Raw genomic sequence first — 24,183 nt, forward strand, 5'->3', positions numbered from 1 at the left:
ACATCAGGCTCTTCTGCTATGAGCCTGCTTCTTCCTCTCCCACTCCCTCTGCTTGTGTTCCCTCTCTCGCTGGCTGTCTCTCTCTCTGTCGAATAAATAAAAATAAAATCTTTAAAAAAATAAATTAAAAAATTAAAAAATAAAAAAATAAAAATAAACCAAAATGAAAAAAAAAGTACCTACAGAATTATCTCACTTCAGTATCTGCTTGCAAAAGTAGAATTCCATAGTACAGAGAATCACTTTAAGAATGAATACCTGATAAAGACCATATAGCACTTCTAACATTTCTTTAATGTTGTGAATTTTCAGAAGTATTCTACATGAATTCATGTTCACAAAGCTTACCCATATTACTTGAGTATGATTTCTTTCCCATATAATTTTCACACTACCTTGAAAGTATCTGTAAAAATTATAAAGTTTTTATTTTTTAGCTCTATAGTATGAATCCAGTGAATAATCTAACATGGTTTTTCAGTGATGTGGGGCAAGTGAAGATTTCCTATATTGTTTACCAGCAATGGAATTCTTTCCACTGACTTTTTTTGGTAAGTTCTGAAGGAAACAGGAAAACTGAAGGCTTTCCTACATTCTGTACATTTCTACAATTTCTCTCCAGCATGCATTCTTACATTCCCATGTAACAAATGACAGCCTTCTTACATTCCTTATTTTCACAGACTTTCTCTCACATGTGAGTTCTTTCATGATTTCGTAAAGAATTAATAAGACTGAAGGCTTTACAACAAGTTTTACATTGATAAGGTTTCTCTCCAGTGTGAGTTCTTTCATGTGCTTGTAATGAACTGGGAGAAATAAATGCTTTCTTACATTTCTTACATTTATAAGGTCCATCTCCAGTGTGGATTACCATGTGTGATCGAACACCTGAGCGAAAAATGAAGCCTTTCCCGCATTCCTTACATTCATAAGGTTTTTCTCCAGTGTGAGTTCTTTCATGTTTTTGAACATAATAGTGACTGCTGAAGGCCTTACCACATAGTTTACATTCATAGCGTTTATCATCAGTATGAGATCTTTCATGTTTGCGTAAGTTACTTGAATATCTGAAGACCTTACCACATTTTATACATTCATAGGGTTTTTCCGCACTATGTGTCTTTTCATGTATTCGAAAGGACTGGGGACAACTGAAAGCTTTTCCACATTGCTTACATTCATATGGTTTGACTCCTGTGTGAGCTCTTTCATGAATTCGAAAGTAATTGGGACAACTGAAAGCTTTCCCACATTCCTTACACTTATAAGGTTTCTCCCCAGTATGAGTTCTTTCATGATTTCGAAGGGAACTGGGATAACGGAAAGCTTTACCACATTCCTTACATTCATGAGGCTTCCTTGCAGTATGAATTCTTCTATGTTTTCCAAGGGACCTGGGAGAACTGAAAGCTTTACCACATTCCTTACATTCATAGGGCTTTACTCCACTGTGTGTCATTTCATGACTACGACAGTTTTTGGGACACCTGAAGGCCTTCCCACACTCCTTACATTTATAAATTCCATCTCCATTTTGCTTGATCACGTATCTTTGAAATTTGGTAAGAGAATGCAAGGCTTTCCCACCTTCCTTACATTCATAGGGTTTCTCCCCATTATGACTTCTCTCATGTTTATGTAAATTACTTGAATAACTGAAGGTTTTCCCACATTTTGTACATTCCTTAGGCTTTTTTGCACTGTGTATCCTTTCATGTATTCGAAAGGACCTGAGACAACTGAAAGCTTTACCACATTGCTTACATTCACTAGGTTTCTCTCCAATATGAGTCCGTTCATGTTTACGTAAGTTACTTGAATAACTGAAGGTTTTACCACATTTTGTACACTTGTAGGGCTTTTCCCCACTGTGTGCCCTTTCATGAATTTGAAAGTAATTGCGACAAATGAAAGCTTTCCCACAGTGTTTACATTCATAGGGCCTTTGTCCAGTGTGTGTCCTTTCATGCATTCGAATGGATTGGCGATGCTTGAAGGATTTCCCACATTCCATACATTTATAAGGCTTCTCTTCATATTCCTGATACTCATATGGTTTGTGTCCAGTGTGAGATCTCATGTGCTTATTAAAGGATGAATGATACATGAACACTTGTCCACACAAAGTGCATTTACGTAGTTTTATTCCAGTAGGACTTTTCTTCTTCTGATTATGATATGGAATCTGGCTGAAGATTTCTTCATACTGACTATATTCTTTACTTTTACAGAGTCTTTCTACCATTTGACTGCTGTAAAAAATGAGAACCACATCATTAATAGCTGTTATTAATGATTTTATATTAATTATGACAGTGACTTTTTTACCATCTTCAAGGAAAATGTAGGTTTTCTGCATATTTTGATTGTTTGAAAGTGAACATACTGAGAGCTTTGCAACAGGGGTCCATCTTAGCTATTAACAAAACAGTAATATTCATAATTTCTACGTGCAGTTTCTAGGTGTACCATTTTTCAGAAAGTGTACATCTCAGTCACATGTGAGAAAAAACTTTTGATGAAAATATCCTAAGGATCAATGAATTTAAAGCTGACCTGATTTATTTGCTTGTTTTTGAAATTTCATGACATCTCTAGATTCTCTAATGAAACCTTGTTTTCTCATGCAAATGCTACTCACCTTAGATTGGCCCCATGATTTTCATCCTGATCTTCCCTGTCATGGATTTCCCATTTTTCTTCTGAAATACACTCTAGGAAAAAGCAGTATAAATTATAAAAATTTATAGAAAAATTGTTAGGATTCTAGATCCATGATGAGTTGTGACCATGGCAGGTTTATTAATGAAAATATTCTCTTTCCATTTTTTTCCCTTAAAATAGCACTGATAAGCAAGTGACACTGGATCTCTAATTGATTTAGCAAGTAAGAATGTCATCATCCCTACCTATCGAGGCCAGGTTCCTGAAGGTTTCCTGCATCACGTCTCTGTAGAGTTTCTTCTGGGATGGATCCAGGAGAGCCCACTCCTCCATGGTGAACTTCACAGTCACATCCTCAAAGGCCACTGAGTCCTAAATAATCCCATATATGTATATAGGATGGGTGAGATGGACCACTGAAGACCTATAGTCAATTTATAAGTGTTCACATATGACTTCCAGAGCCTAAGTGACCTGGGGGGACAAAGGTATTTCTTTCCTTCCTGTTCCAAAGGTGGGGCATTGTGAGGATGATAGGGTTTTCTCACTCCTGACACCAAATACATGGTATTTGTTCCAAAACTACTTCTCCAATTCTGTATCACCAAATAGGTGTCCAACAGTTCAGTTCTATCATAAACTACCCAAAATTTAAGTCAGATTCATAGTTTAAGAAGTCAGTCCCACACACTGCCGCTATTTGTGATACCAGCTACAAATGGGGAGACAAGTTTACTATTTCAACTACAAATTCACAGATTCCCTCCACACTGTCTTGTTTATTAATTTACTGAAATGATTTTGAGAAACTTCGCAAAATGCTTTATTTACCATTACCAGTTTACTGTAAAGCATACAACTCAGGAACAGAGAAAAGTTGCAATGCATAGGACAAGTTAAAGCGGTGGTATGGGTGAGAATGGAGAAGGGGGTGTGCAGAGCTCCCACCTCCTTATGAACACACCAACGTCCCAACACCTGTATAGATTCACCAATGCACCGTCAGAATCCTGTCTTTAAGAATTTTGATGGAGGTTTCATTACGTGGACGTAATTTATTAAATCACTGGCCACTGATGATCAATCTCCAGCCCCTGTCCTATACCCAGAAGCTGGGCGCTGCAGCTCAACATTCTAAATTTTAATCAAAGCTTGCTATTTCAGGGGTGCCTGGGTGGCTCAGTCAGTTAATCGTCTGCCTTCGGCTCAGGTCATGATCCCAGGGTCCTGGGATCAAGCCCCACTTGGGTTCCCTGCTCAGTGGGGAGTCTGCTTCTCCTTCTCCCTCTGCCTCTGCCCCTCCTCCTGCTCCTTCTCTCTTTCTCTCTCTCTCAAATAAATAAATTAATAAATCTTTAAAAAAAAAAAAGGGCTGCTATTTCAGCTATCCAAAATCCCATCATAAAAGCTACCTAGTAAGTGGCCAAGAGTTGCCTCATTAGGCAATACATACTCTTTCACCATTAACACTCAAGTAATCTCAAGGGATTCAAGAGGATTTTGCTAGGAACTGAGGACACTTACCATATATCTTTCTCATTATATCACAGTAGGTCAAGCCCAGGGATAAGGGGTCACTAAAAGACTGAGAGCAAATCACTGAGGTAAGAGAATACTTCCCCACTGATCATATGTACCTCTACATCAACTGCGATCTTGTTTAATATAAGTGCACTATTCTGAAAAAACTATGTGCTTTTTGGTAACCTCAGAACAAAGGCAAGAATGTCCCCTCTCACTACACTTAGATGACACTGTACTAGAATTCTTAGCTAATACATTCAGACAAGGGGAATAAAAGGTAAATAACAAAAAATGAAAGGTATACATTTGGGGAAGCAAGAAATAAAACTGTATCATGACAAGATTGTCAATTGAAAAAATGTCAAAAAATCCCAAATAACAGAAAAATCCCATGAACCAAGAGCTCACGATCTCTGGGTCCTGGGATCAAGCACTGCATGAGGACCCCTGCTCAGCAGAAGTCCGCTTCTCCCTTTCCCTCTGCCCCTCCCCCCACTTGCGCTCTCTCACATGTGCATGCTCTCAAATAAATAAAATCTTTAAAAAAAAGTTAATATTGGGGTGCCTGGCTGGGTCAGTAGAGTGTGCAACACTTGATTTTTAGGGTCGTGAGTTTAAGCCCCATATGGGGCATGGGGCCTACTTTAAAAAATTAAAAATAAGTATGTAAAAAGCTGGGGCACCTGGGTGGCTCAGTTGGTTAAATGTCTGCCTTTGGCTCAGGTCATGATCCCAGCGTCCTGGGATCAAGCCCCGTATCAGGGAGCCTGCTCAGGGAGCCTGCTTCTCCCTCTCCCTCTGTCTGCCGTTCCCCCTGCTGGTATATGCGTGCTCTCTCTCTGTCAAATGGATGAATAAAATCTTTAAAAATATATGTAAAGTTAATATAGAAGAGGCAATTGCTTTGACAAAGAACCAAAGGTAACTCAATGGAACAGTCTTTTCAACAAATAATGTCAAAAAAACTGGATATCCACATGCAAAAAAATTTTTTTAAATATACAGACTTTACACCTCTCACAAAAATTAACTCAAATTTGATCATAGATCTTAGTGTAGATTGTATAATTTTAACACTCCTAAAAGATAAAATAGGAGAAAATACTGGTGATGTGGTGTTTGGTGATTAATTTTTTTTTTTAAACAACAGAAGTTTTCATTAAAACGAAAAACTACTCAGTGAAACAGAAGTTAACAGAATGAAAACAAGCCTTAGTCTGGCAGAAAATCTTTCAAAATCACTCATCTGATAAAGGACTGGTATCAAACACAAGCAAAATATTCTTGAAATGCAACAAAAAGAAACAATCCAAACCAAGATGGGAAAATATCTGAACACATACCTCATCAGTGATATACAGACAGTAAATAAGCACATGAAAACAATTTCAAAATTGTATCTCATCAGGAAATTGCACATAAAAAAAAATGAGATATCACCAGTTGCTTATTATAATGGATAAACATCATGAGAACATCAAACCTTCACTGCTGATGGAAACAGAAAATGGTATACCTATTTTGGAAGAAAGGCAGTTTCTTAACACTAAGGCTACATTTACCATACCATGCAGCAATTATGTGTTTCAAATGTACATAAGTGAGTTTAAAACTTCTGTTCATAAAAATCCTACATCTGAATGTTTATAGGAGCTTTATGCACACTTGTCATGACTTACATGGAACTAAGATAATTTCAATAGGTGAACTGATAAAAAAATCACTGGATGAAATATTCTACAGTTATGAAAGAAATGAGGTTATCAAGCAAAAAGATATTAGGACATTTTCAAATCACATTTTAAGTGAAAGAAGACAGTATGACAAGGCTACACACTAAGACTCCAAGCGTACGGCATTTCAGAAAAGAGAAAATTAAAAAGTACCAAAAGATCTTTGGTTACCAGGGCTTTGGGGCGGGAGGGAGGGGTGAATGACTAGGTAGAGAACAGGAGACTTTCAGGAGAGTGAAAGTATTCTATAGGATACAAAAATGATGGCAACACATCATTTCATGTTAGCTGAAGACCTGAGATTCTATAACACAGTCAACCTTACAGACTTTCATGCATCAAAGTTGGTTCAACAAATGTAACAAATGTATTACAACAATACGAGATATAAAATATAGGACAAACTGTGTCCAGGCAGAGGGGTTATGTGGGAAGTCTCCGTACTTTCTAAGTTTCCAGGAAACCTAACTGCTCTTAAAAATAAAAATAAAAATAAAAAATAAAAGTCTACTAGGAGGGGCGCCTGGGTGGCTCAGTCGTTAAGCGTCTGCCTTCGGCTCAGGGCGTGATCCTGGCGTTATGGGATCAAGCCCCGCATTGGGTCCTCTGCTGGGAGCCTGCTTCTCCCTCTTACACTCCCCCTGCTTGTGTTCCCTCTCTCGCTGGCTGTCTCTCTCTCTGTGTCAAATAAATAAATAAAATCTTAAAAAAAAAAGTCTACTAGGAAAAAAAGACAGACACATTAATATTCATACCTGATAACTGATCCATGGCATAGACCATTGATGATTCAAGGTATTTTAACTTATTTCAAGTAGCCCATTACGGTGCTTCATGTAGTCTGCACCGAGACTCGGAAGAGAAGAGAAACTTCCATTGAATCCTGTGTTAGAGTGCCCAGCACAGTATATTTTGAGAAGTGAAATGAGTGTCTTTGTTACTATCAGTGACATCTGGACTCAGTCATCGATTATATGTGTCCTGGCAAGGCCTTGTATTCTGGCCTTAGTATATATACAGAGAAGTGTTACTTTGATTTATATTGGGGGTAATAGAGGCATAGGATTCCTAGAGTTCTTTCACCCCAGTAGGGCAACTCAGAGAATCACTCAAGACTAGTAAACAGGTGAAGATGGTGTCAATTGTCACCTAATGCTAAGATGACTGATTGATGTACGGTAAATTGTGATGACTCTGTGGTCTGATCCCAATTCAGACATAAGAAGCAGCACTTCTGCCTAAACTCCATTATGTACGAATGTGGTGATGTCATACCTAAAGTCTATGAACTCCCATTGCTTTTCACTCAGGTACTCCTATGGAGCTCCCCAGGGAGCCCAGGGGTCGGGAAAGGGGGGACTTCCTCCAGTACCATGACATCTTGCAAGAGCCTGAGGAGAGGGTGGGCCATGCCTTCCTGTATGTGGCTATCCCAAAGGTCCAAGGTTTGCCCCATGTCTCAAGCTGGCCAAAGAGCAGCCTTTTTCACGGTCATCATGAGTAACTCCAAGGGGCATGAAAGGAGGTCAATGAAGCATCCAAGTGAAGAAGTCTGTGGGCACTACTAGTCCCAGTTCAATGGCAGTTTCAAGAATCTCCAGCCTTTTGAGGTATGGGTACCCATTTGTAACTAACAGCATAAATGGGCTCAAGTAAAATTTGTAAACAAGAAATATGTTACCTCTGGAATATAGTAGATGTTGTGGGTGCTGATAGGGAGAACAGCTATTTCCTCGTGATGTTAGAGAGGGAGTGGGTGTCAGATTATCAAACAATTTCCAGTAAAATAACAAGGTTGACCAGGCCTCACATCTTATGCATGACAATGCCCCATCCACATTTTGCTAGCTCCTTTTCTCAATGTTTGCTTCTCTAGCATGTCCTCAGAGATTATTAATGTAATGTGACACCTGTGTTCTTGGAGAAACCAGCATGCAGTTCAGATCTTTGCCTTCAGTGACCGTGTGGGAGGGCAAAACTATAGAAGATCTATGAGGATAACCCAGGAAAGGTGTGTCGTGTCCCTTCAAGATGAAGGCCACTGCAGCTGTGAGGCTGTTGAGATAAGCAGTGAACGGAACAGACCCCACCCAATCTATGACAGCAGGGTATTTACCCAGTTGTTGATTGGCTGAATCAATAATTTCCATAAAGTTGGGGACTGGGTATAGAGGTCCACTAGGTGTGACCACAATTATAGTTACACAGTTGCGGCAATCCACTGTGAGGTATCATTCATTCGTTCCAGGTAAGAATAAGTCAAATTTGGCGGTTCGAAGGAGAAGCACTGGGAATAATCAATCCTTCACTAAACAGATTTTGTATATGGTTTCAACACTTCAAGGGCCTATGCAATTTACATTGGGCCTTATGAACTACTCTACTTAAAGAGTACAGTCCAAGAGGTCTCATTTTGTGAAGACAATTTGTAAGTGGCAAGGGCCTTATTTAATTTTAATTTATGAAACATTGGTTCAGAGCTTCCTAGATCACTCTGGGTTAACTTAGGACAACCAGTGCTGTGACCATGGAGAATTTCAGCAGGACCATAGTTCTGAGAGTCAAGAAGAAACAGCTGTGCTGTTTGTCTCCTATGTCCTATTCAGTGACCTCCATGAGACCAACAAGGGTACGCTGGTTAAATGTAGTGGGATCCCAGGTATAACTATAATTTGAGACCTAGTACTGATTGTTTAATGTTTTCCGAGTTAGTGAATTACATCAGATAGCAAAGTTAATCCAGAACATATGTTGTAGAGGCTAAAAAGCCGAGCAGTGCATTCTTAACCTGTTTTGTTGTATAAATTCTTTTTGTACATTTTGGACTTCCAATTCAGTTAAATTGTGGTCCTTTGTTTCAGTATTTTATCCATCAGTCCCATCCTTGAGTATCCCTCTTTTCTTTGTCCCTGGACATACTTTGGTAGGGGGTGCCTCTCTATCCTGGTATTTATAAATGGTTTCCTCCTGAGAGTCTCTAATAAATGCCATTGGGGTTAGGAGCCTTCCCCATGGTAACTGGTTGCTTTAATGGATTTAAGGACGAGGAGCTTAAGTCAGCTTTGAACTAATCCCTTTGCTGTGCCACAGAGAGCCATGGATGTTGTCCCCGCAAATCCACAGAGTCAGGATACTTCTTTTTTTTTTTTTAAGATTTTATTTATTTATGAGACAGAGACACAGCCAGCGAGAGAGGGAACACAGCAGGGGAGTGGGAGAGGAAGAAGCAGGCTCCCAGCGGAGGAGCCCAATGTGGGACTCGATCCCGGAACGCCGGGATCACGCCCTGAGCTGAAGGCAGATGCTTAACGACTGCGCTACCCAGGCGCCCCCAGGATACTTCTTGCAGAAGAGGCAGGGGAAGGAGAAGCAGAGGTACTCAAAGGTGCCATTCAACTATCTGGTGCTCTGAGTGTGGACTCAGCCCACCACTTATTGGCTGCCTTTCACTCTTTCACTCTTTCTTCTTTCTCTTTTCAAATGTCTGCTCTCCCAGGAGTGACCTTTGAATGAGGCCACCTGTTTCCACAGGGTGAACAGGGGCCAACCCAGCCTCTGTCACAGCTTCACTCTAACACAGGGAGAGAAACCAGCAAAGACATCGAAGCAGGACCACCTTAAGGAGGGCCCCGATCCAACAGTCCTTCTCTCAAAAGCCTAGAAATTCTCACAACTGCCAACTTTGGTTTGCTCAATCTAAAATTGAGGTTTGCTGCGTCACCAATGCAACACAGGGCAGCACAGGGCACAGCACGAGCTCCCTAGCATCCAGTAGTCCATGCCACCATCAGGCAGCAGAGCAGGTGAGCAACTTAAAGCAAGAGAAAACAGATCCATGGAATGGTGATCATATGTGTACATGCTGCTCATGGCGTCAACTCTTATGGCCAGCTGCTGAGAAGTGGTTGAGAAGTTAAGGGGAATGGTTATGTAGCCCCTAACAACACACACAGACACCCAGACAGTAGCAAAAGGCTTAAGAGTCACATAACAGAGGTCTCAGGGCAAGGCTGCCTCTCAAGCAGCTCTGAAATGGCTTCAAAAGAATGAAGACGAGCCTGGCTGGGTAAGGAGTTCACTGGGGTTGGGGAGTGGGGCAGGGGCAAGAGTTCTGCACACAGGCAGGGGATTTTCTGTTTGGAATCTCCTGCCTGCTCTAGAGGGGAGACCACCCTGGCTTTCTCATTGGCTTACCTAGCTGGGAGCACAAGAGGTGGGGGGGGGGCAGAAGGGGGAGGTGAGGCTTAAGCTGTGCATTCAAACATCCAAAAATACAAAGTCTGACTGCCCATTACGAGGACAAACATCAGTAAGAATATGTAATTGCAATTGCTTTTTGGATATAGGAGGCTCAAGAAATTATCAAAACTGTGTATTTGGGGGTGGCTGGGCTTAACAGTGTTGGAAAGAATTAGGTTATGTTCATGGTGATTTTCTTAAGTTACACTCCCTATCTTACAAATATATTTAAAAATATATATAAATTTGGGGTGCCTGGGTGGCTCAGTCAGTTAAGCGTCTGACTCTTGGTTTTGGCTCAGGTGGTGACCTCAGGGTCCTGGGATCCAGCCCCACATCAGGCTCTGTACTCAGCGTGGAGTTGGCTTGTCCCTCTCCCTCTGCTCCTTCCCTCTCTGGAATAAATAAAATCTTTAAATATATATATAAATTTATGTATATTATAGTATTTAACACTCCTGATTTCATTTTAACTTTGTACACAGGAAACCATTTTAAGATACAATTCCTTTAAACACTAAAGGTTACAAAAGTGTAAACCATTTGTATGGTTTATGAAATTTTTCAAATGTCTAACTAGCAGGACATGGGGCATCACAGTTTGTCCTTCCCTCATATCACATACAGGGTATTTTCCAGGAATAAGTAGTGTATTACTTACATTAGGGGTTTGAGTTTAGCTCCTTACATCCACTCGATTTTCAAATATTTATATAGGCTTTGGGCAATTTTCCTCACATCAATTAAAATAGGAATTCAATTGCTTTAGCCTGTTGAATGTCAGCATTCTCTAGGAACATGGACATATGCTAACTGATCCAAAAATGAAAAATGACCTTAAGAAAACTTAAATTGAGTGGCTCGCATGTCTTGAGGTTCTCCTGCCTAAGGGAACACAAATTTTACTTAATTCCACAATTTTCTTGCTTTCCTCCCATTGTATCTCTCAGTCAACTCACAATTTCAGAGCCCAAGTGCTGAAAGAAACTAGAGCCAAAGGGCTGGACTATTCAATCCGTAAATGAACCCAAAGTAAAGAAATACTAAAATCATCACATATGAGCAGCCTGCCACCCATAGGACAGAAGGAAAGCCACATTCAGGAAGTTCCACATTCTAGGGGCACCTGGCTGGCTCAGTGGGGAGAGCATGTAACTCCTGATCTCGGGAGTCATAAGCTCAAGCCCCACCTTGGGCGTAGAGCTTACTTTAAAAAAAAAAAAATTCAAATTCTAGACTCTCCTGATGGAGACAGAAGCCCTGGAGTGGGTCAATACGTGGAAAGAACGATAGGGACACCTGAGCAGCCACAGGAATGAATTCTGGGAGCTCCATACACGTGCAGGGGAAGCTATTAGGGAAGAAAAACTGGGCATTACTTACTTCCCTTTGAAGGCTCAAGGGGGCCAGAACTTAGAGACACCGTCCTGAGGCCTCTGCCTGCCACCGACATTGCTTTGCACCACCAGTGATATTTTAAATGACATAAACCCAATGTTTGAACAATCCAGCCAAAGGACTTCCCATAGGATGTCCGTGCCCAGGAAAGATCCTGGGAGAAGGGGCACAAAGATTTCATACAACGTTGTTCCAGGTAGTTATTCGCTACTTTTCTCTTCCATAAAATATCCAGGAACAAAAACAACCCTTTTAAAAGCGCCATCCCCATTTAAAAGTGCCGTCCACTGACAGCGGGAAAAAAATGATGAATAATTGAAATATTGGGGCTGTTTGAAATGCATCATAAAGGACGAATAGTTCCTAGTGACGCTGTGAACTGGAGATGGGAAGTGGGCCAGGAGGGATCTAGAAATTTACGCGACTGCCAGTCCTGGGGAGAGCTGGGCACGGGGTGGAGGGTGGCGAGGGTGCCGCGACCGGACCGTGGATTTCACTCTACTTCCCACAATTTTGGAAAACTCAGGAGAAAACGGGTCCCCTCCGAAGAGAAAGGAGGGGCTAGAGACCCCACAGACCACAGTACCTCCCGCGCACGAACTCCAGAGAGCCAGTCACGATCGTCCCCTGTCACCGGGGGTCACGGCACAATCTGGGGAGACGCGCAGCTGCGGGCGCAGAGCTGTCCACAGACTCGCGGGCCGGAAGTTGCCGTGCGCAGGGACGGGACAGAACACCGGGGTCCCGGCTGCCGGCCCAGCCCCCACGCCGCGCGCCGGAGGGGACTGAGGTCCGAGCGGCGCAACCGATGGACTCGAGTCACAGACTTCAGAGTTGTCGGCGGGGAGGCCAGCTCGCGCCACCGCCGTCTCCGGCCGGTTCCAACCAGCACTCCGACCCCCTCTCCGGAAGCCCGGGCCTGCACACTCACCATTTCTAGCTTTCCTAGGTCTCCCGGCGTTCTACCTACGATTTCGGGGAAGGTACAGGTCTAAGCAAGACAGAATCCCGGCACAGCGACGTGGAAGTTTCAAGCCCAAGGAACCCGCGATCCCAACAATGGCGTGAGCCAGAAGCCTCCTGCGGAGTGCCTGCTGAGCGTCGCCCCACCCACCTGCCCTGACGTCTCCCCTGATTGGACAGGTTGCGAGGCCCGCCCCCTCCTCCTCGGGAGTGACAGCTGGCCGGAGGTGCGGTGTCTGTGGAACACCGGCTGAAGCTCGTTCTCTCCAGGGATTTTTACATTGGAGGGTAATGCTGAGGGGCCACTAGTGGAACTGTGACCCTTCTTTACAAAATACAGACCCTTAAGAGTCACCTGGCTCCATTTTGATCTTTGACTATTAACAGCGTTGGGTCTTGCACCCAACGCTTCCCCATCCTTACTTCACAGGTTAAAAATCTGTTGCCTTCCAAGCACTTGGCTGTAGTGGAAAGCTGGAACCCCAGTGCTAGCCGGGTGCCCGGACTATTTTCTAAGACCAATCCCAAGTTGTAAAATGTATTGACTAAATTCTCAAGTATACGTTTTACACTGAAAGGAAATTTATTTTAGATTATTGTTTGAACGTATCCTTAGAGAACCCTGCTAGATAAAAGATTATAAAGTCTGTAAGGTAATTTGATTACTCTGTGGACTGACTTAACAAGAAACAAGAAAAGGTTATGTAAATATGGGATGTTCTTGGAAAGTATTAATATGCCTAAGAGATTGGAGTGCAAAACTCTTAATACATTTATCCACTTATTTGAACAACTTTGGGGGACAGCATTCTTTTTTTTAAATCATGTTACTTTATGTTATTTTTCATCATGATAAATGTACTCTTTTATCCCCATCCCCTATTTCCCCCATGCCCCCACCCATCTCCCCTCTGGTAACCATCAATTTGTTCTTAATACTGAAGAGTCTGTTTCTTGGTTTGTCTTTCTCTCTGTTTTTCCTTTGCTTGCTTGTTTTTTTCCTTAAATTCCACATATACATAAAATCATATGATATTTGTCTTTCTCTGACTGACTTATTGCACTTAGCATTATACTCTCTAGCTCCATCTGTGTTGTTGCAAATGGTAAGATTTCATTCTTTTTTATGGCTGAGTAATATTCCATTATAGATACCACTTCTTTTTTATCAATTCATTTATTGATGGACACTTGACTGCTTCCATAGTTTCACTATTTTAAATAATGCTGCATAAACATAGAGGTGCATGTACTCCTTTGAATTAGTGTTTTTGTATTTTGGGGTAAAAACCCAGTAGTGTGATTTCTGGATTGTAGGGTAATTCTCTTTTTAATTTCTAAGGAACCTCCATACTGTTTTCCAGAGTGTGTGTGAGTGGGGCTGGAGGGGGCAGAGGGAGAAAGAAAGAGAGAATCCCAAGCAATCTCTGTGCCAAGTGTGGAGCCTGACACTGGGCTGGATCTCATGACCCTGAGATTATGACCTGAGCTGTAATCAAGAGGTAAATGCTCAACTAACTGAGTCACCCATGTGCCCCTTTATATTCTTGATGCAAGAACTTTTCAGTTATATTTGAGAGAGAGAGAGAGCATGAGCAGGGGGAGAGAGGGAGAAGCAGTCTCCCTGCTGAGGAGGGAGCCCAGTGTGGAGCTCGATCCCAGGACCCTGGGATCACAACTAGAGCTGAAGGCAGATGCTTAACTGACTGAGCCACCCAGGCGCCCCTGGAATTTCACTTCATTTTAAAACTGAATAATATTTTGCTGTATGTGTATGCCATATTTTGTTGATCCATTTATCTGTTGATGGACACGTGGTGACCTTCCACCTAATGGCTACTATAAATAATGCTCTTGCAAACACAGGTGGACAGATACCTATTTGGGTCCATGTTTTGATTTCTTCTGGATATACACTCAGAAGTAGAATTGCTGGATCATATGATAACACTGTAAATTAAAAAAACAAAACAAAACCTGCCATACCATTTTCCACAATGGCAGCATGAGGTTACATTCCTACCAGAAGTGTATAAGTAGAAACAAATGAGAATGGGGAGAACACTTCACACACATGTTTTGAACCCACAAACCTGATCCAGCAATACATAAAATTCTACACCATGACTAAGTAGGATATATTCCAGGGATGAATGCTTGGGTTAATATCTCAAAATCCATTAACGTAATAGTGAAGGATATCGATAGAGTAAAAAACAAAATGGCAAGATCTCAGTAGCCTCAGAGAAAATAAGTGACAAAATTCAATATGCTTTTGTGATTAAAGCATTCAGCATACCAGGAATAGAAGGAAATTAACTAACCTCATTAAGAACATCTATGGAGGGGCTGCTGGGTGGCTCAGCCATTAAGCGTCTGCCTTCGGCTCAGGTCATGATCCCAGGGTCCTGGGATCAAGGCCTGCATCGAGCCCCGCATCGGGCTCCCTGCTCGTTGGGAAGCCTGCTTCTCCCTCTCACACTCTCCTTGCTTGTGTTCCCTCTCTCGCTGTCTCTCTCTGTCAAATAAATAAATAAAATCTTAAAAAAAAACATCTATAGAAAGCCCAAACTAATATTATTTTTAGTGGTGAAAGACTGGATGCATTCCCCCGAAGTAAGGAACAAGCAAGGATATCTGCTCTTGCCATTTATATTCCAGATGTACTGGCTATTTTAGCCAAAACTATTATGCAGGAAAAGGAAACATAATGCATTAAGATTGGTTAGGATGTAAAAGTATACCTACTCCCCACTGAGGGATCTTGTTTCTAGAAAACTCTAAAAAATCCACTTTAAAAACCCTCTTAAAACTGATAATTGAGGGATGCTTGGCTGGCTCAGTTGGTAGAGAGTGGGACTCTTGATCTTGGAGTTGTAAGTTCAAACCCCATATTGGGTGTAGAGATTACTTAAAAATAAAGTCTTTTTAAAAACCCTGATAATTAAGTTCAGCAAATTGGTTGGATCTGAGATCAATATATAAAAATCAATTGTATTTTTTTTGAGAGAGAGAAAGAGAGGGAGAAGAGGGGAGGGGCAGAGGGAGAGGGAGAGAGAGAATCCCACGCAGGCTCCATGCCCAGTGCAGCCCAACTCCGGGCTTGATCCCAGGACCCTGAGATCATGACCTGAGTGGAAATCAAGAGTCAGACTCCTAACTGACTGAGCCACCCAGGCACTCTCAATTGTATTTTTAAACACTTGTTAAGGAATAGTCTGGGGACGCATGGTGGCTCAGTCGGTTAAGCATCTGCTTTCAGCTCAGGTCATGATCCTGGGTCCTGGGATTGAGTCCCGAATCGTGCTACCTGCTCACCAGGGAGTCTGCTTCTCCCTCTGACTCTGCCCCTGCTCGTGCTCTCTCGCTCACTCTCTTTTTTTTTTTTTAAAGATTTTATTTATTTATTTGACAGAGATAGAGACAGCTAGCGAGAGAGGGAACACAAGCAGGGGGAGTGGGAGAGGAAGAAGCAGGCTCATAGCAGAGGAGCCTGATGTGGGGCTCGATCCCATAACGCCGGGATCACGCACGCCCTGAGCCGAAGGCAGACGCTTAACCGCTGTGCCACCCAGGCGCCCCTCTCGCTCACTCTCTTAAATAAATAAATAAATAAATAAATAAATAAATAAATAAAAATAAATAAATAAAATATTAAAAAAAGATTTGAGAAATAAACCCATACATCTATAATCAAACCGATTTTTGAGAGAAAAAAAAAAGCCAAGAATAGGATAAGAATATTCTTTTTTTTTTTTTTAAGATTTTATTTATTTATTTGACAGAGATAGAGACAGCCAGCGAGAGAGGGAACACAAGCAGAGGGACTGGGAGAGGAAGAAGCAGGCTCATAGTGGAGGAGCCTGATGTGGGGCTCGATCCCATAACGCCGAGATCACGCCCTGAGCCAAAGGCAGATGCTTAACTGCTGTGCCACCCAGGCGCCCCTGGATAAGAATATTCTTTTCAGGGGTGCCTGATGTCTCAGTCAATTTAGCATCTGACTTTTGATTTCAGATCACGTCATGATCTCAGGGTTCTGAGATTCGCCCTGTGTTGGGCTTTGTGTTGGGCATGGAGCCTGATTATGATTCTCTCTCTCCTTCCACCTCTGCACCTCCTCCCTGCCTCTCCCTCTCTAAAACAGGAAAAAAAAATTATTCTTTTCATAAATTTGTGCTAGGTCAACTGGATAGCTATATGCAAAGGAAAGAGTTTTAATCCTTACAGGACACCAATACAATGATTTAACAGAAAGGATAAAGACCTAAACATAAGAGTAAATTATAACACACTTACATAAAACATAGGAAACAATTCTTGACTTGTATTAGTAAAGAATTGGTAGCTAAGACACCAAGAGCAAGAATGGGAAAGAAATAGCCTTCATCATCATCAAATTAATGACTTTTGTTCTTAAAGGACATGATCAGGAAAGTGAAAATACTCTTTGGAACCCTTGTTGCACTATTGCTGAGAATATAAAATCATGTTGATGGTATGAAAAACAACATGACCATTCCCCAAAAACTACAAACTGAGTTATCCTCTAAGCTAGCAATTCTCTCTTGGGAATTGAAAGCAGTGATTCAAACAACATTATTCGGATCATTGACCACAGGAGTCTATGCCCCACTGGAGTTGCTTGGGACCACCACTATATTTTAAACAATACAAACCAAGTGTTTGAACAAAATCACTCAAACTCAGTGTTTATTTGGAAAGGAGGAAAGAAACTGCAATGCACATTTACCAGATCAACCAGAAAACCCTAAAGATCTACTCCTTTGGGGGAAAGAAAGATATCAATTAATTATTTTTTATGGCAAGACATTGTTTTGCAAATAATTAGCCCTGCTTGAGTACTTCCACTCTGCAAGTCTAAGTAGATTTGAAATCACCCCGAATTAAAGAACAGGCCTCAGAAACTTACAACACACTCTCAGGAGAAGAAAAAGTGAAATCAAAATCCTTAACAAATGGAATGTAATATTAGAATATCTTTTTTTTTCTGAAATTCTCCACTTTCTTACCTCTTTGGAAATATCTCATACTTTCTTTTTAAGCTCTGTTAATTAAATAAATTTTATCCTTATTGGAAAAAGAGAAATAAATTAGTACATCTTTTCAAGGTGATGAAGCCGGGCTGGGGCAGTACTAACAGGACAGATCACCCAGAAAAGTTTCAAAGAGGAAACTCTACCAAAAGACTTCGCATAGGATGTTTGTGCCCAGGAAATACAGTTAGGGAAGAGTCAGATAGATTTCATTCATATAGGATATTAAATGTTGTCCTGTGCAATTAAAACATTGAGTCTGTTTGAAATACACCATAGAGGACAAATAGTTGATAATATTGTGAATCACAGAAGAAAGTGACATTTGTAACAGAGAAGGGAACTCAAAATTTAGGCATTTATTCCAGTTCTGACATTGATTTCTCAGCCTCATGACAACCCCAGAACACCCTCTAGTTCCCGTCTGGCATGGCCCGGCCTGGTCTGGTCAGGCGCCCCTCTTTCTGTTGAACAAGGGCGTCGCTCCACTGGAACGGACTCTGGAACTCCCTGCGCACACCTGTGTCCCCACGTTTAGAAGGAGCTGCAGGAAGACGCCACTGTCCCTCCAGGGCCTGGACCCAGTTTTGTCTAAAAGCAAACGTCGGAGGAGGGGACGGGTTCCCCACCACCTGCAGAGACTGGTGCGCCTAAGCCATCGGACCTCCTGCCCTGCTGTCACTCAGGACCGGAGGGGCGGGTCCTTGAGAGCTGTCCAATCAGGGGCGCATCAGGGGCAGGTGGGTGTGGCGACGCTCCGCAGACGCGTGGACGCTGATGGTCTTCCTCGCGGTCAAGTCTCACCTGCGCTTAACCGTTGCAGGTGGCTCTGCTGCCGCGTCAATCGCGCGGTGACTTTCGCGGGCTGCGGGAACCGTAGGGGCAATGCCGGCGGACCGAGAAGCACTGGAAATGGTGAGTGTGCGGGGCCGGGTGTGCCAGGACGGGGCGGAAGGGTTGGCAACCGGCCGCGGCGAGACCCGACCTCCCGCGGGAGCCCCCGAGTCTGCGGAGCCGAGTCCCAGTGGCGCCGCTCGGACCTCAGTCCCCTCCGGCGCGCGGCGTGCGGGCTGGGCGGGCAGCCGGGACCCGGGCGTCCTGTCCCGTCCCTGCGCGCGTGTCTCCCCTGATGGTGCGGTGACCACGGGAAAGGTCGTCAGGGAACCGTGGTGACTCGGTCTCCGGAGCTTGTGCGCGGGAGGTGCTGTGGTCTGTGGGGTCCTCAGTCTCTCCTTTCTCGCGAAGGGCACCCGTTTTCTTCTGAGTGTTCCCGATATTTGGAAAGCAGAGGGTCAAATCCACGTTCCTCTCAGCCTATCCTTTCCTTGGACTGGCAATAAATAGTTTCCAAATCCCGCCCCGCCTCCCCTGAAGCCAACTTCCCCTCTTCAGTTCACAGCATCAACTATTTGTCCTGCGTGGTGCAATTCAAACAGACGCAGTATTTTAATTTTTTATCGTTTTCACACAATGGGTGGCTCATTTTAAACGTTTATAATTTTTGTCTGGATATTTTACATGAGAGGCAAGTAGAGAATAACCACCTGGAATTACGTTTTTATGAAATCCTGTGCCTCTCCTCCCAGGATCTTTTCCTGGGCACAGACATCCAGTGGGAAGTCTTAAGAGGAGATTCCTTTTTTGAAAATTTCCTGGGTGATCTGTCCTACCAGCACTGCCTATGCCTAGGTTTGTCACCCTGATAAAATTTATTCACTTTTAGTTTCCAGCTTTCAGTTAAATGTAAAATGTATTTCATCGATAGATTGAGATAGACAGTATTAAGTATTTCTAAAGAAGGAAGAGAAAGGTGAATTTCAGAAAAAAATAAAATATTCTAATATCACATTGCACGTGTTAAAATTTGTCATTTTTCTTCCCCTGAGAAGGTGTAGTAATATTCTGAGGTCTGTTCTTTTTGTGAGTGTGAGTGTGTGTGTGTGTGTGAGGGGGAAAGGGAGCAATTTCCAATATAATTCCAGCAATTAGAGTATTCAGGTATGATTGATTATAGGACAGTTTCTTTCCATGGAAATAATTATTTACTATCATTGTTTCTGAAAGTAATAATACTTGTGGACTTTCTTGTTGAACTAGAAAAAGGCCCTACAATTTTCTTCCATCTTTTCTAGATAAACATTGGGTTTGTGTGATTTTACTAGATTCTTCATATACTGGGTTTGTGTCATTAAAAATATCAATATAGTCCAAAGCTATGTGAGTAGGATCAGAAGGCTATGACTAATGACCCAAGCTAGGCTCCCCACCCTCTTCCTCACTGAGCCTGCAACTAGGAAATACCTTCAAGATCCCAGGCATTCTTCCTGAGGAGCCTCTGCAGGTGTCCTACCTGCTCATACCCACCACAGAAGGAGCCTTTATATGAAGACAAACTACAGAGCCTGGAAAGCTGGGGATGCATGTGAACAAGGTGGGAGGGAGGTGATGCCCTTCCGAGGTAACTGTGGTACCCTTGTGCCTGTGTCCAGACATAGTTGGAGTTTTGCATCCCCGTGCAGGTGCGCTCAGTGTAATTTGTTTGTATTGAGAAAGTCTGTGAAAGTCAGGAGTTCTGTGTCTGGTTAGGGTTCATGAATTTGGGAGTTCATTTAGGTAACAACCTAAAACTGAATCCAGCTGAGGGTTTCCTCACCTGTGAGAATGGAAGGATTAGGGAGAGAGGGGTTCCATTATGCCCCAGGGCTCCCAGGGTTCATTCCTGTGGCTGCTCCGGTGTCCCTTTCTCCCCCCAACCTCCCACTTTCCCAGGGATCTACCAACTCCAGGGCTTTTGTCTCCACTGGGAGAGTGCAGAGTGTTTAACTTTCTGTGGCTTTCCTAATGTCCTATGAGAAGCAGGCTGCTCATCTGTGCTGAATCCAATATTTATGTTTCTTTTCTTTGGATTCCTTGTGGATTGAGTATTGCAGCCTTTGGTTCTAGTTTCCCTTAGTACTTTGTAATTTCTTTTTTTTTTTTTTCAAGGTGGGGGGAGGAGGGGGAAGGTGCAGAGGGAGAGAGAGAATCCCAAGCAGGCTCCATGCCCAATGCGGAGCCTGACACAGGGCTCCATCTCACAACCCTGAGATCATGACCTGAGCTGAAATCAAGAGTCAGATGCTTAACAAACTGAGCCCTAGTTCTTTGAAATTCTATTCCCTGTGGGAGAAATAACATTTTTTGTTTCTTGGGCTTGAAAATGTAAGTTGATTGAGAGAGATGATGGCAGTAAGGCAAGAAAACTATGGAACTAAATAGAATTTTTTTTCCTTTTAGGCAAAAGAACTTCAAGATTTGAGATGAATGTGCTTAAGTTTTCAGGTACATGTTTTCATTTTTACATCAGTGCTGTAAGCGCATGTCTCTAGAGGACTCTGACATTTTAAAGGGTAAAGAAAGTGAATTCTTATTTTAATTGATGCGAGGAAAGCTACTCGTAGCTTATTAATTAAGTCCTTGAAAATCCAGTACATTTAAGGAGCTAAACTCAAACTCCTATTGCATTAGAAGATGCTACTTATTTCTGAAAATACCCCCAGTGTTGAACTGAGGAAGGACAAACTATGATGCCACACGTCCTTCTAGTTAGAAAATGATTTGAAAATATTCGTTTTCTATGGTTCTCACTTTTGTAACTGTTAGTGTTTAAAGAAATTAAATCTGAGACACTTGGCTGGCTTGATCCGTGGAACGTGTGACTCCTAATCTCAAGGTTGTGGGTCTGAGCCCCACACTGGGTGTAGAAATTACTTAAAAATAAAATCTTTTTTAAAAAAAAGGAATTAAATCTGCGAATGGTTTCCTATGTACAAAAGTTAAAATTAAATAAAGATTGCTATATAGTAAAACGTGGGATATACAAACTTCTGTTGATTTGAAGTAAATCCGTGAGATATAAAGTCTAATTTAAGAAAACTCACTGCCGTCACATCCCGTTCCCCACCAGTGCCGTAACTCCAGCCATCTTCAGATACACAGTGTTGATTGTTGCATGAGCTTCCTGCCAGCGTTCATGGTTCTTTATATAGAAACCAAGCCATTCAAATGCATATTTTTCTTACCCATGTGTGTCCTTGTAATGAGCAGCCAGACTCCACATCTTTTGATGTTTGCTGACAGTTTACTCCTCACCCCTCCCTCTTTCCCTTATCTCCACACTTGGACAAACAGACAAGAAAGTGTGGAGACTCCCTTATATGGCACTGGCTTCAGATTCCAAGCACACAAGCCCCTGTGTGCGGAATTCTTGCTTTGGCCCCACCCCTGACAAAGATTCTTTACTTGACCAAACTTGAGTCAGGCTTCTGAACCTTCTCATAAGTCTGTCAGAGTAGCTCCTTGTTAAATCCAGTTTTAGTGCGAACTCTGCTAAGTCAGTTGAACCGGAATCATCCCCATCCCCTCTATATCTGATCACCCTTGATAGTTGATCAAGTTCCTCCCCCCCCATCATCCCCCAGATGAATGTGATCACCCTAGCCTGTCTTCAGTAAGAATCCTGTTAGATCATTTTAGCTAGAACCCGCATACCCCTGATTTTTCTCTTAGTAATTTTCCATCCACTGACCTCCACCCTGTTCTCTGGCCGTAAACTCCCACTTGCCTATGCTGTATCCAGAGTTGAGTCCCAACTCATTTCTCACCCATTGTGAAATCCCATTGCCATTGTCTCTATACCTGGCACAGTGGCTCTGAGTAAAATCTGCTCTACTACCTACAAGTGTCATTGAATATTTTTTTCTTTAACCCTCAGCCACAGTAAAGACCCATGCTGGGCTCCTTTCCTTGCTTTCTGAAGCCATTTTCAGACATGCTTGAGAAGCTGGCTTCCCCTCCTCTGGATCTCACTTATGTGAGTCCTAAGCCTTCTCCGACCCTCTTGGTGTGTGTGTGTGGGGGGGGGCATCAGTCTTAATATGGAAACCACACATCTGCAGGTGACTGTAACACTTGGCCATGAACAGCATGTCCAGACAAAGCCATCACCCATGGGTCTGTCTTCTCTTACTCCGACTTGCTCACCTGCTCTACCTGATGGTGGCATGCCCTGTGTGCTGCTAAGCCCTGGGAGCTCATGTTGTGTGCTGTGCTGCCCTGTTTTGGTGACCCTACTGAGCCTAAATTCTAGAATCAACTGGCCACAGGTGGTAGTTCTCGGATTCCTAGGCCTTTCGGAGCAGGAGTATGGGATTAGGGCCCTCTTAGAGTGGTCCTGGGTTGATGTGTTTGAGGGGATGCATCTGTATGTTAGAATGAAGCTATGATAAAGGCTGGGTTGGCCCTGAGATATCCCAGGGGTGGGGCTGGGAGAGAGGACTATACAAGAGGAGGGCATATCCAGGGGTCACCCCTGAAACAGCTGTCATTTAAAAAGAGGAAGAGAAGAGAGGAGAAAGGCTGTCATTAGAATGCAGGGTGAGTCTCGACCCCAAATACCAAAGGACTCATCTGGATGCTTCAGTACCTCTGCGGCTGCTGCCCTGCCTTTCCTGAAGCAATGACCCTGACCCTCAGGGTTATAGAGGCCAACACACATGGCCTTCCTGGGGCACCGCAAAGGTACTAGTTTAAACTGACTTAAGTCCGGGATCTGCAAATCCTATAAAGCAACCAGTTGTCACAGGGGGGTCTCCTGGCCCTGATGGCACTGCTTTGAGGCTCTCTAGAGGAAAAAATACATAAATATCAAGGTAGAGAGGACACTCCCTTCCATGAAGTTCATCCAATGACAAAAATAAATAAATCAATCAAATAAGGAAGGACAGGTGGGAGAGAAGAGAAAAACACTGGAGGAAAGGTTCACGATTTCACCCAATTGGAAATCCAAACTATATTAAATATAAATGTAAATATAATATATTAATATTTATATTTAATATGTTAATATAATTGTATAATTAATATATTAATATAATGTATCACTATAATTGTATAATTAATATATTAATATAATTATATAATTGATATATTAATATGATTATATAATTAATATATTAATTTAATATATTATAAATATAATATATTAAAGGAATCTACACAACAAAAAAAGATTACAGGGCAGTGTGTAAACCCTTGAAAAAACAGGGGCACCTGGGTTGGTCAGTCAGTTAAGTCTCTGCCTTTGGCTCAGTTCATGATCCCAGGGTCCTGAGATCTGGCTCCTTGCTTAGCGGGGAGCCTGCTTCTCCCTCTCCCTCTGCCTACCGCTCCCCCTGATTGTGCACCCTCTCTCTGTCTCAAATGAATAAATAACATCTTTGAAGGACAAAGGGTTTGGGGGCCTCTACCACAGAGATTCTGAACTAATTTTGCCATCTGCTTCAATGCACTGATTCAGAAACCTTCATGCAATAATACTAGGGTTCAAATTATAGTTATATTGGGATTCCAGAAAATTTCAGCAAGTTACCCCTGATAATGTAGGGAGCTACCGAATATAAAATAGGGTACAAATAGGTATGTCTCACCTTAATGCTCTCCTCAGTTTCTTGCCGGGTGCCGTCGTTCTGGAAGAATGATGCACTTTTCTGCATTCAGTATGATGTTAGCTGTTCATTTGTTATATATGGCTTTTATTGTATTGAGGTACATTCTTTCTATAC

General features: G+C 42.5%; 2 protein-coding genes across 6 annotated transcripts in view; one reads left to right on the forward strand and one right to left on the reverse strand.

Annotated features, from left to right (window-relative positions):
- Positions 1-273: 273 nt before the first annotated feature.
- Positions 274-12,656, reverse strand: LOC100470436 (zinc finger protein 709). Of its 4 annotated transcripts, none has more exons than XM_034657830.1 (4): positions 12,493-12,656; positions 2,913-3,039; positions 2,645-2,717; positions 274-2,252 (listed from the first exon to the last, which is right to left on the reverse strand). In XM_034657830.1, the coding sequence occupies exons 1-4, from the start codon at positions 12,493-12,495 to the stop codon at positions 692-694; spliced, it is 1,764 nt and encodes a 587-aa protein (XP_034513721.1). In that variant the 5' UTR covers positions 12,496-12,656; the 3' UTR covers positions 274-691. The 4 variants fall into 4 exon arrangements, with proteins under 4 accessions (XP_034513721.1, XP_019657100.2, XP_034513722.1 ...); XM_019801541.2 differs by having other exon boundaries at positions 274-2,255; XM_034657831.1 differs by lacking the exon at positions 2,913-3,039.
- A 5,355-nt stretch (positions 12,657-18,011) lies between these two features.
- Positions 18,012-24,183, forward strand: part of LOC100470690 (zinc finger protein 791) — a 37,004-nt gene continuing 30,832 nt past the window's right edge. Inside the window, exons 1-2 of one of the 2 annotated variants that reach the window (XM_034657834.1) lie at positions 18,012-18,496; positions 20,858-20,902. In XM_034657834.1, the coding sequence (XP_034513725.1) occupies positions 20,885-20,902 (18 nt within the window). In that variant the 5' untranslated portion in view covers positions 18,012-18,496; positions 20,858-20,884. The remainder of the gene's footprint in view (positions 18,497-20,857; positions 20,903-24,183) is intronic. The other variant, XM_034657837.1, reaches the window with a different exon arrangement.

The sequence above is a fragment of the Ailuropoda melanoleuca genome, chromosome 4, assembly GCF_002007445.2.
Source record: "Ailuropoda melanoleuca isolate Jingjing chromosome 4, ASM200744v2, whole genome shotgun sequence".
Lineage (NCBI taxonomy): Eukaryota > Metazoa > Chordata > Mammalia > Carnivora > Ursidae > Ailuropoda > Ailuropoda melanoleuca.